General features: G+C 38.7%; 4 protein-coding genes across 4 annotated transcripts; 1 reads left to right on the forward strand and 3 right to left on the reverse strand.

The window, feature by feature from the left end:
* Positions 1 to 241: 241 nt before the first annotated feature.
* On the reverse strand, positions 242 to 1,530 carry LOC117210082 (BEACH domain-containing protein lvsF-like). Its single transcript, XM_033452730.1, has 3 exons — positions 1,189 to 1,530; positions 807 to 1,124; positions 242 to 561 (listed from the first exon to the last, which is right to left on the reverse strand). The coding sequence occupies exons 1-3, from the start codon at positions 1,266 to 1,268 to the stop codon at positions 276 to 278; spliced, it is 684 nt and encodes a 227-aa protein (XP_033308621.1). The 5' UTR covers positions 1,269 to 1,530; the 3' UTR covers positions 242 to 275.
* Positions 1,531 to 5,640: 4,110 nt separating this feature from the next.
* On the reverse strand, positions 5,641 to 6,816 carry LOC117209907. Its single transcript, XM_033452371.1, has 2 exons — positions 6,428 to 6,816; positions 5,641 to 6,028 (listed from the first exon to the last, which is right to left on the reverse strand). Exons 1-2 carry the CDS (start codon positions 6,773 to 6,775, stop codon positions 5,657 to 5,659), a joined length of 720 nt encoding a protein of 239 aa, XP_033308262.1. The 5' UTR covers positions 6,776 to 6,816; the 3' UTR covers positions 5,641 to 5,656.
* A 327-nt stretch (positions 6,817 to 7,143) lies between these two features.
* On the forward strand, positions 7,144 to 8,279 carry LOC117209900. The gene has a single exon (XM_033452361.1). The coding sequence runs from the start codon at positions 7,164 to 7,166 to the stop codon at positions 7,920 to 7,922; it is 759 nt and encodes a 252-aa protein (XP_033308252.1). The 5' UTR covers positions 7,144 to 7,163; the 3' UTR covers positions 7,923 to 8,279.
* Positions 8,280 to 11,158: 2,879 nt separating this feature from the next.
* Positions 11,159 to 13,546, reverse strand: LOC117210260 (zinc finger protein 2-like). The gene is made up of 2 exons (XM_033453091.1): positions 12,330 to 13,546; positions 11,159 to 11,752 (listed from the first exon to the last, which is right to left on the reverse strand). Exons 1-2 carry the CDS (start codon positions 13,021 to 13,023, stop codon positions 11,475 to 11,477), a joined length of 972 nt encoding a protein of 323 aa, XP_033308982.1. The 5' UTR covers positions 13,024 to 13,546; the 3' UTR covers positions 11,159 to 11,474.
* Between the last annotated feature and the right edge of the window lie 6,235 nt (positions 13,547 to 19,781).

The raw sequence follows: 19,781 nt of genomic DNA on the forward strand, positions 1-19,781 counted from the left end.
TTTCAACGACGTTCAGAAGAATTATAAATATCGAGTATCCATAAGTGAAGATCCGTCAGAAGATTTATAGCGTCGATAGGATTTGTTAAAATGTCTCGTTACGATAAAGTAAAAATAAAAATCTCGTTAAGATCAAATATTTATTCCAAATATATAAGATAGTTAATAGGAAATGTTTCAAATAATTTATAAATACCGTCCATATGCTCGTGATTATAACAGAATGTAAACTGATAATAATATATGAGAAATCTGCTAGATTTATTTTACAAAATTCAATTATACTGTTCCTGAGGCGTGTATTCAGATATAGATTGATGGTCAAATTGCGATTCCATCAGATTCGAAATCGGTACTTTCTTCTCTTCCGCGTTTTGCTTAGCATTAAGATCTTTCATGGCCATTTTCGTGGCAATAAGATCAGCGTCATTGTCTAAAATCTGGACGATCTTTTGTACCGTTGAATATTCCATCACCACCGCCGATTTTGGATCGTTCGTAGTCTGCGACGCTTCTGACATTCTCGCTCTATCTTCGAGCTCCCAATTTCCTATCATTTCCCTGAAATGTAACCAATTGTATCTTTTTGTCTCTCGTCTTTTACGGTATAAAATCTATGATTAATAATTTTGGAATAATCGTAATTTACTAATTTTAGTAGAGTTGGTAAAGTTTCTAAAATCTCTAAGATCACGAAAGAAATTCTAGCGAAATCCTGATAAAATTTCGAACAGCCGACTCAGAAAAGTTTCTTACTAATTCAAGCTTCTAATTTCCCTAACAGAATTCTAACAAATATTCTTTACATGGACGACAGTCGTTCGTCGCTAGGTGTCTTGCTTCTCGACAGATACTTCGATTTCAATTTGTGCTTCGAGTTCTTCCTGTTCTTATTCTCACGGTTCATCGTTGAATTCGATTTGCTGCGACTGACTGAATTTACAAGGTTATCCTGTTTCGAGTGTACAGGTTTTTTCGACGGATTACTGTTTTTGGACGAATTATTGTTCTTTGACGAATTGTTGTTCTTTGACGGATTATTCTTCGACTTGGACGGATTCCACTTGGTGCTCTGTGACATGGGATCTTTCTTGAAACAGCAACGATGAGTTCGATATTGCCACCTGCCGAACACGCGTGCATTAAGAGAGAAGCAAGAAGCGAAAAAGCTTATGATATTTTGTTTACCATAATGCGCAAGTTGTGACAGTGGAGCTGAACATAAAGAAACAATTTAATACTGTCAGTACGATCAGTGGTTCCAACATGATAGGGACTCGGAATCGAGTTTGAGAATTTTTAACAACGCCAATGACGATGATGATTGAGACGAATCGTGAATTTGGAAACAGCCGTCGATCGAAAGACACTGAAGTTACAGATTCTGTTTGCTTCGAAAATAAATGACGAACGATTAACTCGATGTAACGATATGAACAAGCATCTTTTTGATTCAGCTTCGACACGCATTAATACCATGAGAATAATTTTCTCATCTTTGTTAAATTAGAAATTTGAAAATTTCTTGCACCGATAGCGTAAGATCGTCGAAACTGAAGCTTTCGAATGTAGACCGTGTCTTTACTTCCAGTTAACTTCTATCAATTTTTCCTTAGCATAGCAAATTTCCTGCGATTCCATTCCGCTCCAAACTTCCGTCCTACGATTAAAACTTATTGAACAACAGTTGGACGATATCTTGTTCGAAAAGATCTCGACATCCGTCCAAAAATCTCAACCTCAATAACCACACCAGATTCATCCCAGGACAACCAGCCGTCTCTCTGACGAACTATGTTAAACTCGTTCCAAGAGGAGTAGCTCAATTTGTCCCAGATTCTCGTACACGTTGGCTGCATATCTCGCATAGTCCCGGATAGGTAATGGTCCCGGAAGAGGGGAAGCCAAGTGAGAAATCCGCGCAGGAAGCGTGTACAGATTACAGTAGCTGTCGACAGGGGTAGCAAACGAGTGATCCAACCCCGCAGTGATGCGATCCTCTTCTCTGTGGGGGTCTTTCAGCCATTTCTTTCGTCAAGACCAAGCACAATGGCCGCGGTAACCGCAATATAAAAACGAAATCTATGCGTCCCTGTAGAGACGCATCTGTGCGACGAGATCTATAATGATGATATTACGTTTCGTGAATGACTGGATGTCGGTGACTTTTCGTTGCGGTTCCGAATGAAATAGGCGCGGACCACCCGAGGAGAAATCACACGTTTTCCACTACCTGCCATGCGTGCATTTAGCTGTCTATTATGAGCCCTGCATATATATTATTTATTTATTCTCGAACGTATTAGGAATTGGAGTTTACGGGTGGCAGGGAGATATCGATAGGGGAGGTTTGAGAGAAAATTGAAGGGAAATTGTATCATCAGGTGGGAATAGAGATTATAGTGGATGATCGACAATGAGTATAGTAACGAAGGAAATGCGTCGAATTACGTACAAATTACGAGAGAGAATTAAAAGAAGAAATATATATTTTTTTTAATAATACCAGGAACGCTGTTATTTTTCAGCACGACCAGCCGTGTGAAAATCCTCGATTATAACATTCCATGAAATATTACCAGTCTTTGACGTCGGACGTGTTTTCTAGAAGAAGTCGTGAAGATTCTTTTCTATCCGTAGAAGCGATTCGTCCTACGTATAATATCTTGGTCACTTGTCGTTCCATTCATCGGTGACCACATAGACCTTTCTTTGCCATCGATTCCCGCTGGAAAAGACGTATACTTTTGCATCGCCGTGATCGTACGTTTCACGCTATTTTCCGTACATCGAGAGCGTCGTTCTTCTCGTAGCCCGTCTAATTTATCGACCAAAGCTTTTGTTAGACCGATAGACCACACAGAGAGATCGACACTTTTATGAACTTCCACGACGATCGCGATTGTAAAGTCTCCACCACTCTTATTTTTCACTCCTCCGCACTTTCTCGTTTAATTCTCTTCGCGCGAATCACCAAAGGCTGATTTACCGTTTAAAATTGTTCATTTTTACAGGAACACACACATGTTGGAATAAAATGTATCGGAAATATTAAAATAGGATTGCGATAGAAATATTCTTCGAAACTAATCTCGTTTTATGTCTCTATTAGGAAGACTTTTAATATTTCAAGAAGGACAATGCCATTTTCTCTTATATTTTCGCCGAATTTAAGCAATTGTAAAAAATCCCTTCGTATATTATTTTTAACAATTATAGAATCTCTATCAGAGTCTAAATTTGAAATTTGAAAATTGATAAACTGCGTACAAGTTTCGCCGTGAAATGCACAAAATCTTCGACCATCCTGAAGAACATCTTCTTCTACTAAGTTACTCTTTAGAAGTTTAGCACAACCACTTTTCCACCTAAACTCAGAAGAGCCACGGATTCTTCTCGGTTTCCCTCGTTTTTTCATCATAACGTCGAATCGACCCCGAAAAATCTTCGAACCGATTCTCACGATTGAAAAAGTCGGGAGTCAGGTGCTCGTCTGAATGGACCTCGACTTGGACGCCATTCACTCTTTTTCCAGGCAGCAGAAATAGCCACCCGCCCACCAGAGCCCCGTTTCTAGTGTCAGAGAATTAAGAAAAAAATACGGGGACCCGCAGACAATGAAGAACACCGAATGAAGACGATATTTCAGCGTAACATCGTGGATATCATGGGAAGGATATTCCATTCGATGAAAAATGAAACGATCCACGTTGTTCCCAAAGAACGATTATGGGCGTAACTGAAGGATCTTCTGTCGATTCTTTGAGCATAGATAGCTGCTACGATATAGAGGAATTTTAATTTAAAACATCGAGCGACGAATTGATAAAATAAAGAAAAAGATTTGCCTTTTAATTGATCTCTATTCACAGTTTGCTCAAGCTTAAAAATTCTTAACGTTTTTTCGAGAACTACTTACTATCTTCTTTCGATGTTAGAACAATTCTTAATACTGTCTAATATTAGAACAATCGTTTTTCGTGCAATTAGACTATCTTCTTAATGTTAGAAAAATTATTCCATATAGTATCTCGGAGGTCTAAAGATTTGTTTGTACATGTTACAAAAGATTCTTAAACTTACGTGGAACCGTGCGAAAATTCTTCATTCTATTACCGAAGTCTTTCCAATTATTTTTTCACCCTAAAATTCCCTCCCTCGAGAAGTTTCCTTTCTATTCGTTGAAGAGATTCGTCCCACGTATAATATCTTGGCCACTTGTCGTTCCATTCATCGGTGACCGCAGACTTTTCTTTACGACAGACTGCCACTGGAACAGACGTTCGCTCTTCCACCTACCGACGCGATCATACGTGTCACGCTATTTTTCGTACATCGGGAGCACGTCCTTCTCGTTGTTCGTCTAATTTATTGACCAGAACTTTTGTTAGACTAGCCGACCACACGGATAGAACGACAGTTTTATAAACTGCCACGACGATCGCGATTATGGACACGCCACGCTTTTCTTTCTTATTCCTCCATACCTTTTCGTTTAATTTTCTCCGCGTTATCGAGTCTTGTTCAACGAAAGAATTATTATTTGTTTGAGATTTCGTAGAAATTGAGAATTTTTCTGCCGTTGGAAATATAGAAAAATTGCAAACATCAGATCGTCGAGAAGATTATCAAAAATTCGATATTATTGTTACTCTTATGTAATTAACGCACATGCATCGTTATTAGCTCGGCACAGATACCAAGAAACCAAAGACCTCCGTAAAAATGATCAAGAAATTCCAAATTACAATAATATTCTAAAAATGTCAAGCTATCCGATTCACCGAAATTTCCCGTTATCACAGCGTGCAATCACAAGAATTATTAAAAAATACCATCCTATATTCCTCTGAGAAACTTGTCAATGCTACGCTACGCAGAATACCCGTTGTCATTCGCAACGATCGTTGTGAAGTAACAATTACAAAAGGAAGGAAGGCGTTAGAGGCAATTACAAGGATCATCCCAACGTTAATTCGAATGGTTCACAATAAGGTCCCAGGAGAGGCGTCGCATCATCGATCGTCCTCATTGACCATTCCTCGTTGACGATCCAAGGACCTCTTCGGGAAAGCGGAGCATCGAGGACGATTCATCCGGCCGTAACGAAACAATTTTCTACAGATGCTTCTGCTATAGATGAACGAGGAAGGAGGCACGCTGACTCGCACACTTTTACGCATCACAGACCTGTTCTTACATTTTTGCGAACTTCATTGAGGAATCCTGTCTGCAAGTTCATTCAGAAATCGTTCGGTAGTCTCGGCGTAAATACGTAGAATGACGATGTACCTGCGAGTTCGTTGTAACAATGACTCGGTAAGTGTTGACAATGCTAATACCGAGGCTTTTTAGGTAGTAAAATTGTTAGTAGTATTTTCAATAATTCCAAGGCGACTTTCTGTGGCTTCTAGATGTTCGATGATATTTTAGAAGTTGTCTCACTTTTTAAATTTTGGCGATGTAACAATGATTTTTATGATTCTGGAGAAAACTTCTCTTAGATCTTTACGAGGAAGAGGACGAGCTTTTTTAATTCTTTAAAATTGTTTTCTCCTTAAATGTATTTTACTATGCGAAACAGCGTGGCCTTTATTTACTTCTCTACGTGCTTTGAATTTTTTCAAACGATGAAACGTTTCTTACAGATTCTAAATTATTTTTTTCCCATCTTCCCCCGTTTTTTAATTTTTCTTAATTTTGTTTTTGACATCGTCTTCGCTGTATCATGTTGGTTTTGCGTAAAATCAACGTTTCGGGTCGGTTGTTGATATTTCAGTATCGGTTCTTCCGGAGGTGGTGCCGGTGGTGTCGGTGGTTTAGGCGTTCTCAACTCGAGTTCTACGTTTCTTCTCGGTTCATCAACGGAAATACCCTTCTTTTTCACTTTTAACATGAACACGTTCTCGTTTCCTTCGGTCACGCGATCCGTATGGACTTCCTGGGCATCGGAACCATCGAGAACGGGGTAAATAGTGAACGTCCTGCACTGATTATTCGTGTTTGGACCTCCCCTACATTGGCCAACCTGCGTGACATTAGCGTTTGTTATACTATATTTCTATCTATTCTTCGATTTTACATCTTTATACTTGTTACATTGTTTTACATTTGTACTTTATACTTGTTTACATTCTTTATACTTGTGCAAAAATCGGTCTTAAATTCGTACATAATTATACAAGTACCTTGAATATTATAGCCAATAGTATTTTGTTACCTATCACGTATTCCAAATGATACGATAATTCACTCGTACGCAAAGTAACAATTTATCTGTTTCTTTCAATTCAAACCTTTGTAGAAAGATCATACACGATATACGTATAATCAATATTTTTCAGTTCATCGTATACAAAACTAATAACCGAGTGTTTAATTCTATATTTCAATTTTATATTTAATATTTGCTATGTAACCTTTGTACCTCGTAAGAAATGGCTTGAGGCTTGGTATCTTCCTCGTCTATTTTCGCAGCAGCGTTCTTCGACTCGACACGGAACAGGATCCGATTGTTGTCAGTCCCCTTCAATATTTTCGGCCCTTGGGTGCTCGTCGGCCTCTGTATTTCTATCACGTCGCAATCGCACGGAGGATCCCAACCTTTCAACTTCTTCGATTTTCCCTTTTCTCTTTCCATACGAATTATCAAATGATTTCCAATCACCGCAGTCCCGATTTCTCGGTAATATCTTGCAGAAGGATCGTATTTCGGTTTCGAGGGTGGACATTCCGGTGGGCAGGGTACAGCAGGCATAGGTGGGCAGGCATACATCTCTGATTTCGATAAACAAATTTAATAACGACAGGCTAAGTAACTCGGCAAACCGGAAGATCTATTTTAAGGCATAAATATCTGACACTTGTAATTTGTAATTTTGATATTAGTTACTTTTTATAGGTATTTTTGAGAAGGATGGGGTTAATAAATGTTCTGACAGATTAAAATGGACTAAAAAATCGATTTTTATTGCAACTAGTTCAAGACATTGGAGAAATCGGACACGTTCATAATATTCGACCGATCCATCCATCCTCCGTTCTCATTAACCAAACTCGTGAATTAACTCTCCCCCATGTAAACCCTGTGTTCTAACCTTCTTCTTTTTCCTCTTCCTTCTCTATCTTCTTGCAACAAGCACGAATTATACGAATTGTGAAATATGATGCTGGCGACTTACAAATGTGGATGTCCCCCGTCAGATAAGAAGCTACCGTGTTCACCCTGTTGCGAATCCTCCGCTGTTGGAAGAAGAGTGGCCAAGCATAAAAGTCCTGCAGATTGTCCCGAGAGTATGTGTTGCAGCAAGCGTTCGTTGAGACCCGTTACTTCTGAATCGAAAATCGAAAAACCTCCACCGTGTTGTCCCACGATGCCGTCTGATTCCAAAGAATTTGAAAGACCTTGTAAGCTTCGTTCAGAGATCGCGGAGAGGGGATTGCCTTACAAGGAGATGGAAGTTACTATCAATGATAATAGATTGGTGATTAGAACTCAGAAAGAGGAGGTGAAACAACAATACGATCCTCCGTGCGATTGTGTCGAGGAGTCTCGGCCTGTTGGGATGGTCACCGACGAAATTGATCAACCTCCGGCTGCAGGAAGCAGAACGGTTACTCTGTATCCACGAGCGAAGAAATCCGACGAGAAGGTGACCGAAAAAGCGTGCGATCAGGAAGAAACTACCGACAAGACCGCTAAGGCGGAAAATCCAAATATATTTATATTCAAAGTGAAGAAGAAGAGTAACAACGGTGACAGGACGTTTAATATCGATTTGGAGTTTAAGACACCGAGACCTTGGTCGATAGAGAAGAGAGCGGAGTACGAGATGAAGTTAATGAAACCTGTGGAGAAGACTCCCACGGAGAAAACAGATACGAAGATGAGTATTTCGAGGAAGAGGAAAAAGAAGAAGTGAATTTACCTGAGGCCATTCTCAACCGTTTACGACAGATAGATAGAATAAAACAGATTAAAATACCAAATAGATTAAAATAAATAAAATGGCGCAGAGAAAATAAATCGCAATTAACTAAAATATATAAGCTGCAACCGTTGACTCTGTACGTCTCTTCTTTTCTTATTTTTCACGAAATATTCTTCTACAACGGCCTCGCTAACGTTCCTCTTTGAAAACGGCCAACCAAACGATCCGATATCCGTCGTGCGTGATCTCTGTGATCGCGAACGATCCATATATCAGCGAGTCAACGCGCCCCAGGAGTCGTGCACTGTATAGAGCACGGGGGTAGTCGTCGATGGCCACCTGAAAGCGCCGGACCTCGACGTCTATTAGGGGCTAAACGATTCTTAAACGGGAAAAGGAACGCATCGAGTGTCAGAGACGTAACAATGACTTGGGTAAACATTCCGATATACAGGACCACCCGGGGAGCGAGATGCACGTCAGTGGCTATGAATCGAGCGAATACGAATGACGGTAAAGATCGAATGCTTCTTGGACTGCGAAGGAATCGCTGAAACTGAGAAAATTTGGCAGTTGATAATTTTTAAAAATCTGCAAGCAAGAAGTGAGAGAGTCAGGAGCATTTCTTATTAGAAAATATCGTTTTAACTTTATTACATCGTTCGGATTATCGTTGCCGAATCGAGCCACGTTTCGATATCGTTGAATATTTTTTAAGGAAATAATTCAGAGATTATGGCATGAAAAAATTAAATTAGGCAACGAGAAGAAAAAGTAGTAAGTGTCTTTGATCGTTGTACTTGCAATTAGTTTTCAATGGAAAACTGAAACGAATTGCACGTGAAACGTGAGCAAGTGTTGCTCCGTTCGCGAGTCGTCGAAACGGAATCAATGGTGTCTTCGCACCGGGTGTTCTTCCTGTTCCCTCGGTCTTCTTTCGATAATCGTATCTCATATCCATGGGGTGTCGAGTAAAGAATACAAACTTTTGAATAGCGTTCCCGATGTTGTTGAGTAATAGCATTTGCCAGAAATCGAGATCAAATCGTTTCTTCGTCCCAACATACGCGCAAATTGTGTTATTTCTTCAGACCATGTTAAAAGAAAATATCTTATCTTTACTTTTTAGGTAGTAATGTAGGAGGATATCCTGTCGTCATAGTTGAAGTATAAATTAAACGATGAATTCTTGTCGCAGATTATTAATCATACGATTAATTTATTACGATATTCGGATATGAAAAATGTAAATATAAACATTAGAAGGAAGCAAAGAAAAGCTCGAGTTTCAATCAGCATTGTGAAATAAATTCATTTTGGGCTTATTTAGGGCTTGTTTTGGAGTCAAGTATCTACAAATGACGTTGAAGACACGCCTTCCGAAATTCTGACGTTACAATAGAAGCATCACAGGTTCTGTGGTAATCCGAGATTAAGGACCATAAAATCGGATTACAGGTAATCTGGCTTACGTTCAACCAAACGCTCAACACCATAAAATCAAGACCTCGTCTCTCCAGGCAGCAAAATTCGTGGCTACGAACGAACTATTTATAGAAGCAGAAACGCATTTCGTATCATTGTGAATATTTATGTGTAACGGATACCGAAGAAGAAGGAACAGTAAATAAATAAAAGACTGATTTATACAAGGTGAAAAAAATTAAGAACCTATGTTGTCGTATTTCAGTAAATGAGTAGGTAGGTGTCGACGAGCTCGAAGACACGTCTCAGCGGGGATGCTGCTACCCGACACACAACCAGAAATCCGCATGTTCTCGTATAAAAGCGCAGTCCTAAGCTGACTGGATTTTTTCATCTCACGTAAATTAAATTTTCGTGCAAATTCTTTGTTATAACGAGTCTTGAGGTTGCGCCAACTATATAACGTTACAATGCGATATAAATTTACGACGAAAGTGTACATTAAAACAACAATATCGTTACGTAGGAAAGAATTCTATTGGAATTTTTTGACAATACGCAGTACGATTCGTAGCAACAGTGCAGATTAACGTACTTCAGGTGTTCCTTAACGTCGATGTAGATATAATTTCTGAAATATAGCGTCGCGTATAAAATTTTCTTTGCCCCACGATTCGCTAAACGATCAACGATTTCGCCGTAGACGTAATCTAATAGCCGCGCAATAATCTCCTCGGAGGGGAAACTAATTGAATTCGAGTTTTTTTTCTTCGCCACAATCTGGCCAACTACCCTTCGCGGTTGCTCACCCCACAATCGACCGAAACATTTACGTATGCGGCCACGAACTGTCGCGTAAGAACGTATTGCAACGAAAACGATGGTGAACAAAAAAAAAAACGGAAGAAGGGCAGGGATAGACTTACACGCGGTAACCGACCCTTCCGGAAAGCAAAAGGGAGCAACCCTCGTTCTCCCTTGTACCAGCCCTTCTTCGCCAGTCACCCTATAACACGAATGAGATTTTTCTACCCTTCGAACTGGATTTTCGTGCAGCCATCTTAAATTTAATTGTCGAGAAAATGGTGGTGTCGATACTCGACGCCTTTGATCCTTAACGTTTCGTATTTATTAAACGCTTACTTTTAAATTTATTTGTAAATACTTATTTGCGAATAGATATTGGCCCTTAATCCTTCATCTACGTTTGTATTTTCACTGTAAGCTCTGAGATTGCTTGGCCATTTTATTTATTAAAAATCACTGTGTCATATAGAATTTGTTTGTTAATTGTCTTTTATATTTGGATGCATAGTAAGAGGGAGTAAAATTCTTCAGAGATTTTAATGGGAGTAAATAACAATTCAAGTTGCTCCGAGAGGCGAGTGATACGTAAACAAGAATTTGGTTTTAGCATAAGAACGAAAATCGTCGTTCGTTACAGTCTCCTATTTTGATTTGAAAATTGGCAATCATAATGACTGGACTATCATTGATATCGATATCATAAAACGCAATAACACAGTGATAGAATATTCTACACGCGTAATTATAATAGATTTATACGAATTCTAGGTAAAACTGGAAACCATGAAGTTTTAGAGAGACTTAATAATTTACCAACAAATACTAAAACAGGAAAAATAGTTTATAAATTTTGTCTAAAATTATCGAAAATCGAGAACTCGATTAGAAATCTCTTTACCGTTTGTTAAACGTTACGTATGCCGACTCAGTACGTTATAAGTTGAATCGATTAAGGAACGTGTAAATTTGACAAGAATAAAATTGAAAATTATCAATTAAAGAAACAGATAACAATTTATTCGTCATAAATATATGTATAAATAATTATAAGCTCTTTTATAAACTCTCTTACAAATTCATAATGTATGTACATTCGACTAGCAGCATAGATTCGCTAAGGTGTTATAAAGGATATTGTATAAAAAATATAGTACGATTTATAAAACAAACTTGATAAATGATTCTTGAAAAAGACCAAGAATCATTCTATCAAGATAACAACCATTATTCAATATCCGTATAACATCTATACATTATATACATTGTATTTATGCTTTATAATAATTAAAGTAGTCGTTAGGAATAAATATGTCATGTTGGAAAATTGTAATGTGGAAATAGAAGTCCTTGAGACGACAGTATGTGGCCCGGTGTAAACATTCCCAATGTAGCCGCCGACAATCTATAATCTCGATTTTCATGTGTCCTCATGTGTTTCTTCAGATGATCCTTTCTTCCGAAACTTTTTCCGCAAACGAGACAGGCGTGCGGTCGAAGTCCGGTATGAATCCTCTTGTGTCTTGTTAGCTCCTCGTTTCTCGTAAATGCTTTACCACAATTTTCAACATCACACTTAAATGGCCTTTCTCCTGCAATTAGAAAATATTTTCTTTTAGAAATTGTTTTTATACGATGTCAAAAATTGGAAGAATTTAAAAGAGGATTATAGGGAAAAAGAGAAACACGATGACTCGCGTTTGAAAGTTTGAATACTTAGATCATAAATATTTGGAACCTGAACGATTTCGATACTCGAACGTTTGGAAATTTGAATTATTTCCATATCCGAATATATTTGAAAATATGGAAATTTAGATATATGAAAATTCATAAATTTCGAGACTAAAGTTTCGATACGTTGCACGATTTAACGATCTAAGACTTTGAAACTCCAAAACATCGAAAGATTAATGTACTTCGACGTTTTGAAACACTGAAATATCGAAAGCTCGAGAGTGCAAAAATTCGACAGTTTAAAAGTTTCTAGGACTAAAGTGTATCCTCTAATCGCAAAAACAACCACCACACTTCGATTAAAGTTTACTTAAGAAGCGACCTAGAAGTTTATCCTATCCTTAAACGACGGGATATCAGACTATTTATAGATAACCGGTAGGTAAATATATTATGAAATTTCCGGGTGTATAAATATATTAAGAAGCTTACCGGTATGTATTCTGATGTGTCCCTTGAGCTGTCCGTTATTGCTAAACGCGACGTTACAGTGTTCGCATCTAAACCTTTTGGAACGCAATTTCCTCGGTTCCTTCGCCTGTCGCTGCAAGATCTGGACGGTACGGTCCATAGTCTCTGCATTGAGATTGCCTCGAACATCGTACGGAGGTTGAAACGCGCTGAGAAACTGCGTTTTTCTAATATCTATCCAAGGTGGATAGGCTATTCCCATCTGAGGCGGTAACCGCGCACTCATCATCACAGCATCGAACGAAGTTGAGTGCGGTAAATTAAATTTGCGGAACGAATTCCAGCTGTACATCGGATGGAAAACAGGATCTACTATGTGATGAACCGGAGACGTTAGATGATCCGCTGTGCGCAACGAATTATCGTTTAGCGGATGAACAACCTTTGATGTCAGTTGTTCTTCACTGGGTCCAGAGCCACCAGAGTTTTCAGGCAAATGAAGAGAAGAAACTGCGATTTCCGAGGAACTGGCTTCGATCGCTTTACCACGGATCATAAAGATGTTGTAACACCCTTTTTCTTCTTTTCCTTCACAAGCAACGACGATATCACGGCCATCATCATGACCGACTGGTACCTCGATCTGTTTCGAGTAGTCCCGCGTATCTAAGTTGCTCCAGGGCCGAAACAATCTTGCGCTGAATTCGTCGCACATGTTGGAGAATTTAAAAGTGGCCTTCGATGAAAAGTTCTTCGATCTCCGCAGTAACAATGCTTCTTCGATGGTATGTGACTTTACGTAACGCCTGGACGATGCTCAAGTTTCATCACTGGAGAAATCGTCAATATTTATCCATGAACTTCTTGCAACTTGCACTTTCGAAGCACGATATCCCAAGGACGACTGTTAGATCTGACAGCGTTCACCCCACGGTAATATAGCAACGTCGTGTGCCCACCCTCCACTCCGGATTGGATGGTTTCATTATAAAAGGTAACTTGCCCCGCTCACGAGGGTGAGGGAGAAAGGGACACACGCTTCTCCACTAAGGGCGAAGGTAGGCTTTAGAGGGGCCGATCGAGGGCTATGAGATACGCAGCCCCTTTTGTCGGAAATTAATCGGTCGCCACGGCCACGGACTCTTGCCCTTTTGACAAAATCAACCGATCGAAAGGACGAGGAGATAGAGAAAGAAAGAGAAATCGAGTTCGGCGAATCAACAGGAATTGCATTGTCGATTCGCAGCTCTGCATGCTCGACGCCTATCTTTACCTTTGTGCCTTATACCTTTAGTTTTAGATATGTCATGTATTTCGTCGCGGACTGCTTTGTTTTTGATCTATCATGATTGTTGATTGAAATTAACGTATGTGACTTTACAATATTCAATCGAGAGGATTATATTAAAATTGTATATTTATCGAAATTTCGAAAGAAAAATTTCATATTTTATCGAATGCAAAAGAAATTTGTTGCAATTCATTTGCAGAAATTTCTTTTGACGATACCTATCGCCTATCGATGAATAATTGTAGAGTACAAGAAACATGACAATCTTTTCATGATAATATGATGTAAAAGAAAGACTGCTACATACTTTTTTAATATTTGACTGCGACTTTAGGAAAATCGAATCGAAGTAAATAGAAATAATTAATAATTTTTATGAATAAGATACATGAGAAGGACATATGTAAAATGTATTAGAACGTAAAATTGAACAATTGTTGTAGTCCTTATGTATAATAAAAACATATATGCTTGACGAAAATGTCATCTAGACAAATTTTTGGTTGTCTAAATAGTATAATATATACTAAAGTAAATCATAAAATAAATTAGACATAGTTAAGTTAGTTGAACGAAATATCATTGTCTAACCCTTCACCACTACCTCATAGAAGTACGACATCTAATAAATAAAACGAAAATAAGCATACACGAATAACCAAACATAAAAATACATTCCAAACAAAAGAATCATAGCTAAAATTAGCAAGTTTATCGCAATCATTTCAACTGCAATACCCCAGACCAGAAGTACGTTAGTAAAACGTTCAAATAGAAAATCCGCAAAAGATACTTTCATACAAAATTGTCACTTCAAATTACGTCCAAAGTCATAAACTCTGACATCCATAAACAAAAGTAAACCGATGAAAGGATTAGATCAAGATCATCGCAATAAAATTTTGTATATTCGAAACTACGAAGGATCGCGAGACTCCGAAGCTCTGAAATTCCGATTCTTTGAAAGTCTAAAACGCAGAAGAGATCTAAACTCTGAAAAAAATTTGAAACGTGTGAAAAATTTGAAGGGTGGCACTTTGAAGCAATTAAACTTTAAAAAATTGGAAATTCGGGCACATGGAAGCTACGATACCTCGCGTTAAACACCGCAATTAGAAAATCTAGAAACGTCAAAGGCTTATTATAACATCTCGCATGATAATTCTCTTCGAATTGTTTCACTCAACGTTCGATATCGAATCCGAGTGCCGTGGACGCGTGACAGGAAGCAACGATAAATTGTTTATACGTCCGATGAAATGGAACCGGCGAGAAGGTACTTTAGACACAATGAAACAGGACAGTCGGCTCTGCTATGGGATAGTCGTGTTCTCTATGGGATGGTATTCTGCAAAAGTTACGAGGGTGGAGCTGCGCAAAAGTGCGTCTTTGATTTATTGTAACACTCCAAGTTAAGCTACCCTTCGCGAGAACGGGCCACAGGCCATACATAGGTTGCCGTCTATTTTCCCTCCGATATGCTTTATCTATCTCTGTTACACTTGCAGCAAGTTTGTCCTTCTGTTCGAAACGATACTCCTGTACAAAACCGACTTCAGGGATTTTCCGCGACCGTTTCGCTACCGATTCCACGACACGATCTTTATAACGTCAAGTACGTGATATTTTGGATTGCGTAAATACGACGTCGTTATATAGATCGACATATAGGTAAATCGAAGAAAAAAACGAGCACGGTTTTTGAAAGATTCAAGTCGGCGAGAGGAAATGTACGTGTGTAAGGAAATTCAAAACGGCGAAGGGAATTTTCTTCGTCGAGGAAGAGCGTTGAGCAAATGCAAAGATCGTTAATTCGTTGTCGATTTATAAAACGAATATGAGAAATTTTTCCATTGCTAATCAGGTAGCATTTAGAAGAATTTCTATGATAAATATCTGTAGACGATCAGAGAGGATTTAATTGGTTAACTACGTTAGGAGTTCAGTTTCAAAAATCGCTTACGGGGTGCGCGATGATAAAGTACACAAAACAATTAAGGGAATAGCCGATGATTAAAGAACAAAAGGAAATTACGATTAGTATTACGGTACGTTTATTATTTTCGTTAACGAATAATCGGTAACGATATTATTACCGTCACGAATAGGATCGAATTAAATAATAATAATAAAAAGACAGATGTTTACATATAGGACGAAAGCGAGATCGTTTCGATCGTTTAGATAAGACTTAGAATAGTTGCGAATGGATACAACGAATAATAGCTAGTTGAGGGAGAAAGAGATTGATTTAACGAAAATATTAAACACTGTTTCAGTAAGAGGATCTGTCATCTGAAATTTTTAATAGCAGCATAGTGTCAAGAGTTTAGTCGTTACAAAAATAGCGAAACATTCAAAGGTAATACGATAATCCGGAGACATTAGTACGATTAGAACAATGATTAGAATAGCTATTGAAAACGCTGTGAATGTTTTAAAAACATCGAAAAAGGAATGAAATCCGTGAAAGTTCGTTCAGCAACTTACCGATTTTAACTGTATTTTGCTAATTATATCTACCTGGCGGACTTACAGATAGCTGACTTGTAGCGAAAATTCAATTTTTCGTTGAATATTAAGAAAGCAATCAAAGAAGACGCTAACGACAGGAAATATGCCAAATAAAAGCTACGCAAAGTTCGCTGAGAGTTCTTCGAAGCTGAGAAATTCTAAAAAGGATTATTTCGGAAATGCTCTTGATATTGCTTGCAAGAATACGCTCAAAGAAATACCGGAAAAGCGACTGGCAATATTTACCCAGGCCTTTTTCGCTAAGAAAACGTGAACGTTCTGTCGCGATTTTGATGGATCGGCCGATTGAACGAGAATTCTCTAAGAATCCCTCGATCCGTCTTACTTTACAACCTCAACGTCATAACAACGACTCGTAACCAAGCGGAAAAGCCTTCAAGCCATTTCATCGAAAAATTTGTTCTTCGTTTCCGTTTCGATCCGATTTTCGCTGATCAATCTGCATCGCCTGATCGCGCTACCCGCGCAAACAAATTCGCTTGGCAATAACAACTTTCTTCCTATCCTCAACAGATACGTATACGTACATTTCTATAACCGCTTTTGTCGAATTTAAATTTCTTAGAAGAACGTTCGAAAGTATAGGAACGTTTATTTATCGCTTAACCGGAATAAATGGCAATATTTTATTGTCATTTTATGTTTTATCGTCATTTTAGTTATTTCGTTACGACTTAATTCTGTGTTATAGCAGTCGCACATAATCCGAGTTCGACGAGTATACTCGTCTTCCCTTACATTTTGCAACGCATTTTAGGTACACGCCATTCGAAGCTTTCAAAGTGATCGCAATAGCAAACTAGCTGATGATAAACTCGACGAACTTAAAGTAATAATAAAATAGCTTTTGCAACGACGATAGTAACGATAATAAATATAACGATAGTCAATAGAAATATTTTATTTCAATAGCTGAAACATACATGAGAAGGGAGTTTTATGACTGAATATCTCAGTTTCCTCGTTCCCGAGAAGTTCGCATTATAATTGGCGCAGGTTACAGTTGTCGATAACTAAGGAGATGTTGACAGTTAAACAATCCAGAAATTTTAAGACGGGTAAGCAAGCTTTGTCCTTTTGCTCGTAATATCTAACAAGTAGTTCCCTTACTGGTTATTGTTCCCTTGTTCGAATGTCACCATGTTTCGAATGTGTTAGCGGTAAATGAACAGCTCGCGGCATGGAAGCTGTTTTTATCACCGGTGAACGTCTGTTCGAATTTGATTTTCAACGATTTTCAAGTTAGAAACTTTCTAGTACACATTATAGAAATTCAAATTACCTGAAACACGATTTGATCAACATGAAACTCATAAAAGTATCGATGAATCTGAAATCTTGATTAATTTACTTTCTTACTTCGTTGTAAGATCGCTCAACTTCGAGTTTGTAGAAGTTACGCTTGAACTTTGGAGGATCTTCGTTTTAATACGCTCACGAATATCTTTCTGACTTGACCTAATAAATTTTTTATGGAAGTTTTGCGAGTAAATGAAAAAAGTCAATCGCTCGATAAACAGAAAAAACATTGCATCAGGCCGCGTGCCTCGTCGGATCTTCTTGTACCGCTGTCACAAGCATATGACCGATCGATCGGTATAGAATTTTATCCCAATTTTTCGAAACTGCGATCTCTGCGCAAAAAAACAAACATGTTTTCGAGGTGGAACGATAGACGTGGATCACACGTGGGCGATTAAACTTGACCGATTATCCTCCGATTGTCCTCGAACAATATGAAACTAAATTTCTGACTAGCTACGATGACCATCGATCATCTACACCTTTTTATTCTAGATCATGCTAGACGCGTACCCTCAGAACTATTTTAGATCAATGAATACCTACAAAAGTGATGTACAAAAACTTTGTAAAAATAAGTGGACGATATAGCTTGAAGAAAAAGAAATCACACGCACATAACGCGAAACGTTCAAGATTTGAAACTGAAGAACTTGGAAAGTATCGATCACGATCTTACCTACACGCGTTTCTCTTTACACAAAGTTAATTTAACGTTTCGACTACTCGAATCTTTATACGCCGATCTTCGATCGATTCTTCCAACTTGCAAGTTTCACGTTCCAATTTTCCACGCTAACATGATCTCATGTCCATGCGATGTAATGACACGAATAAAACCAAAAGGATCGTCCTGCTGTAAATTGCCCGATTACCTTCGTTCTCCGTAACCTGCATAGCTAAAATGAAATTGTTTAATAATCGAAACAATGATTTTCAGTCGCGTAAAACGCACGTGCTCTTTCACCGAGCAACGACAAAGAAAACTTGTCGTTGCGGTAAGGGGAAATAGAAAAAGAAAGAAGAAGGGAAGAATGGGAGAGAGATGCGGTATAAATCATAGACGGGTACTACCAACGATGAATCCTGTTGGATTCATCCACGTGGAAGGGGCATAATCAAATTTCGAGCCGCCATGCAAGGGGCGGCGACTGTGCGGTTGTGCACACTTTCGAAGCTTTTCTGTTCACCAGGGAGGGTGGGACCCGTTCGAGGGCTATTATGGGGTTTGCCACGACTTCAACCCTCGTGAAGGTCATCCGAGCGTATAGCGAGCCCAGGATTGCGCACGACGTAACGCGTCACGCCGTTCGACTTGCCATCGACTTGCCGTGTGAATTTGATCAACCGAGCCTTCTACCGAATCTCTCTTATCGCAATCAAATTCTTTGTTATACGACCATAAGGTTACGAACGTTCGAATTTCAAGCCGCGCAATCTTAACTCAGCCTCTGAGGATAAGCGTATGGCCTGAATTGTCGCGTATTTTTACAGCGATTGGAAAAGATTCGAAAGGCCGCTCGAAAAGTTCGTTTCGATTTACATCTCCATATGTAGGTACCATTTTGTTCCACAACTTTTCTCCGTCTTTCGTGTAACTTGAATATTTCACCCTTGCAGAACCTGTCAGGTTTTTCGGTGAAAAACTTTTCAATATGATTTTTCATGTCGAGTAAATTCCTTGAAACTCGGAACGAACTTTCCGAGCAACATTTAACGAGCCTAATATTTTATCAAAAGTGAACGAGCATAGTTTTAAAGATACTTCTAGTAACGTCTCTTAGCGTGACACGCTTGAAAATAATTCTTCAGAGTGTAGACTAAGCAAAGTTTCTTATTTTATAAAGTTCCTTAAAAATCGGAACGAACTTTCCGAGCGACCAATGTTATAATATATTGATAACGGTTCCGTATTGCTCAAGCGTGTAATGAAAAAGCACGTTCATAACGTTTTGTTTATAGCATTGTTTATAGCTTTATAGGATACCGCAGCAAATTTCGTAAGACGCGAATTCGAGAATAGCCGAAGCGCCGCAACAGTAAACCTTGCATACATTGCGGTCATCGCAATGGCAGGGATTCGACTTTCAATAGGTCAACGCCTCGACTTTTCCCGCAACAGAATCAAACAAAGAATATCCGCAAAGTTGCCAAGCCTCTGTCGATCCTCTTTGATCGCAGTTTATCTCGTCAACCATTAATCAAAAGGGCCAGGAACTTCCACGCGAGTGATTCCTTCATTGAAGAGAGAACACGGGATAGATAGATCCTATAAAAGATCGTTCTGCCAGATGGCCCGTGCCCGCAACTCACAGAGAGAGTGTTTCCGTCATCCTGTCTCTTCT

Source organism: Bombus bifarius, unplaced genomic scaffold (assembly GCF_011952205.1).
Source record: "Bombus bifarius isolate JDL3187 unplaced genomic scaffold, Bbif_JDL3187 scf7180000007968, whole genome shotgun sequence".
Taxonomy (NCBI): Eukaryota; Metazoa; Arthropoda; class Insecta; order Hymenoptera; family Apidae; genus Bombus; species Bombus bifarius.

Excerpts from the sequence above, each read along its gene's own strand:
- LOC117209907 (XM_033452371.1), bottom strand. The coding sequence starts at position 6,775 with ATGTATGCCTGCCCACCTATGCCTGCTGTACCCTGCCCACCGGAATGT. Across the intron at positions 6,029-6,427 it reads CTCAAGCCATTTCTTACGAG|GTTGGCCAATGTAGGGGAGG; the intron begins GTACAAAGGTTA and ends AATGTCACGCAG.
- LOC117210082 (XM_033452730.1), bottom strand. The coding sequence starts at position 1,268 with ATGTTGGAACCACTGATCGTACTGACAGTATTAAATTGTTTCTTTATG. Across the intron at positions 1,125-1,188 it reads GTCACAACTTGCGCATTATG|GTGGCAATATCGAACTCATC; the intron begins GTAAACAAAATA and ends CGTGTTCGGCAG. Across the intron at positions 562-806 it reads GACGAACGACTGTCGTCCAT|GGAAATGATAGGAAATTGGG; the intron begins GTAAAGAATATT and ends GTTACATTTCAG.
- LOC117210260 (XM_033453091.1), bottom strand. The coding sequence starts at position 13,023 with ATGTGCGACGAATTCAGCGCAAGATTGTTTCGGCCCTGGAGCAACTTA. Across the intron at positions 11,753-12,329 it reads ACACATCAGAATACATACCG|GAGAAAGGCCATTTAAGTGT; the intron begins GTAAGCTTCTTA and ends TTCTAATTGCAG.
- LOC117209900 (XM_033452361.1), top strand. The coding sequence starts at position 7,164 with ATGATGCTGGCGACTTACAAATGTGGATGTCCCCCGTCAGATAAGAAG.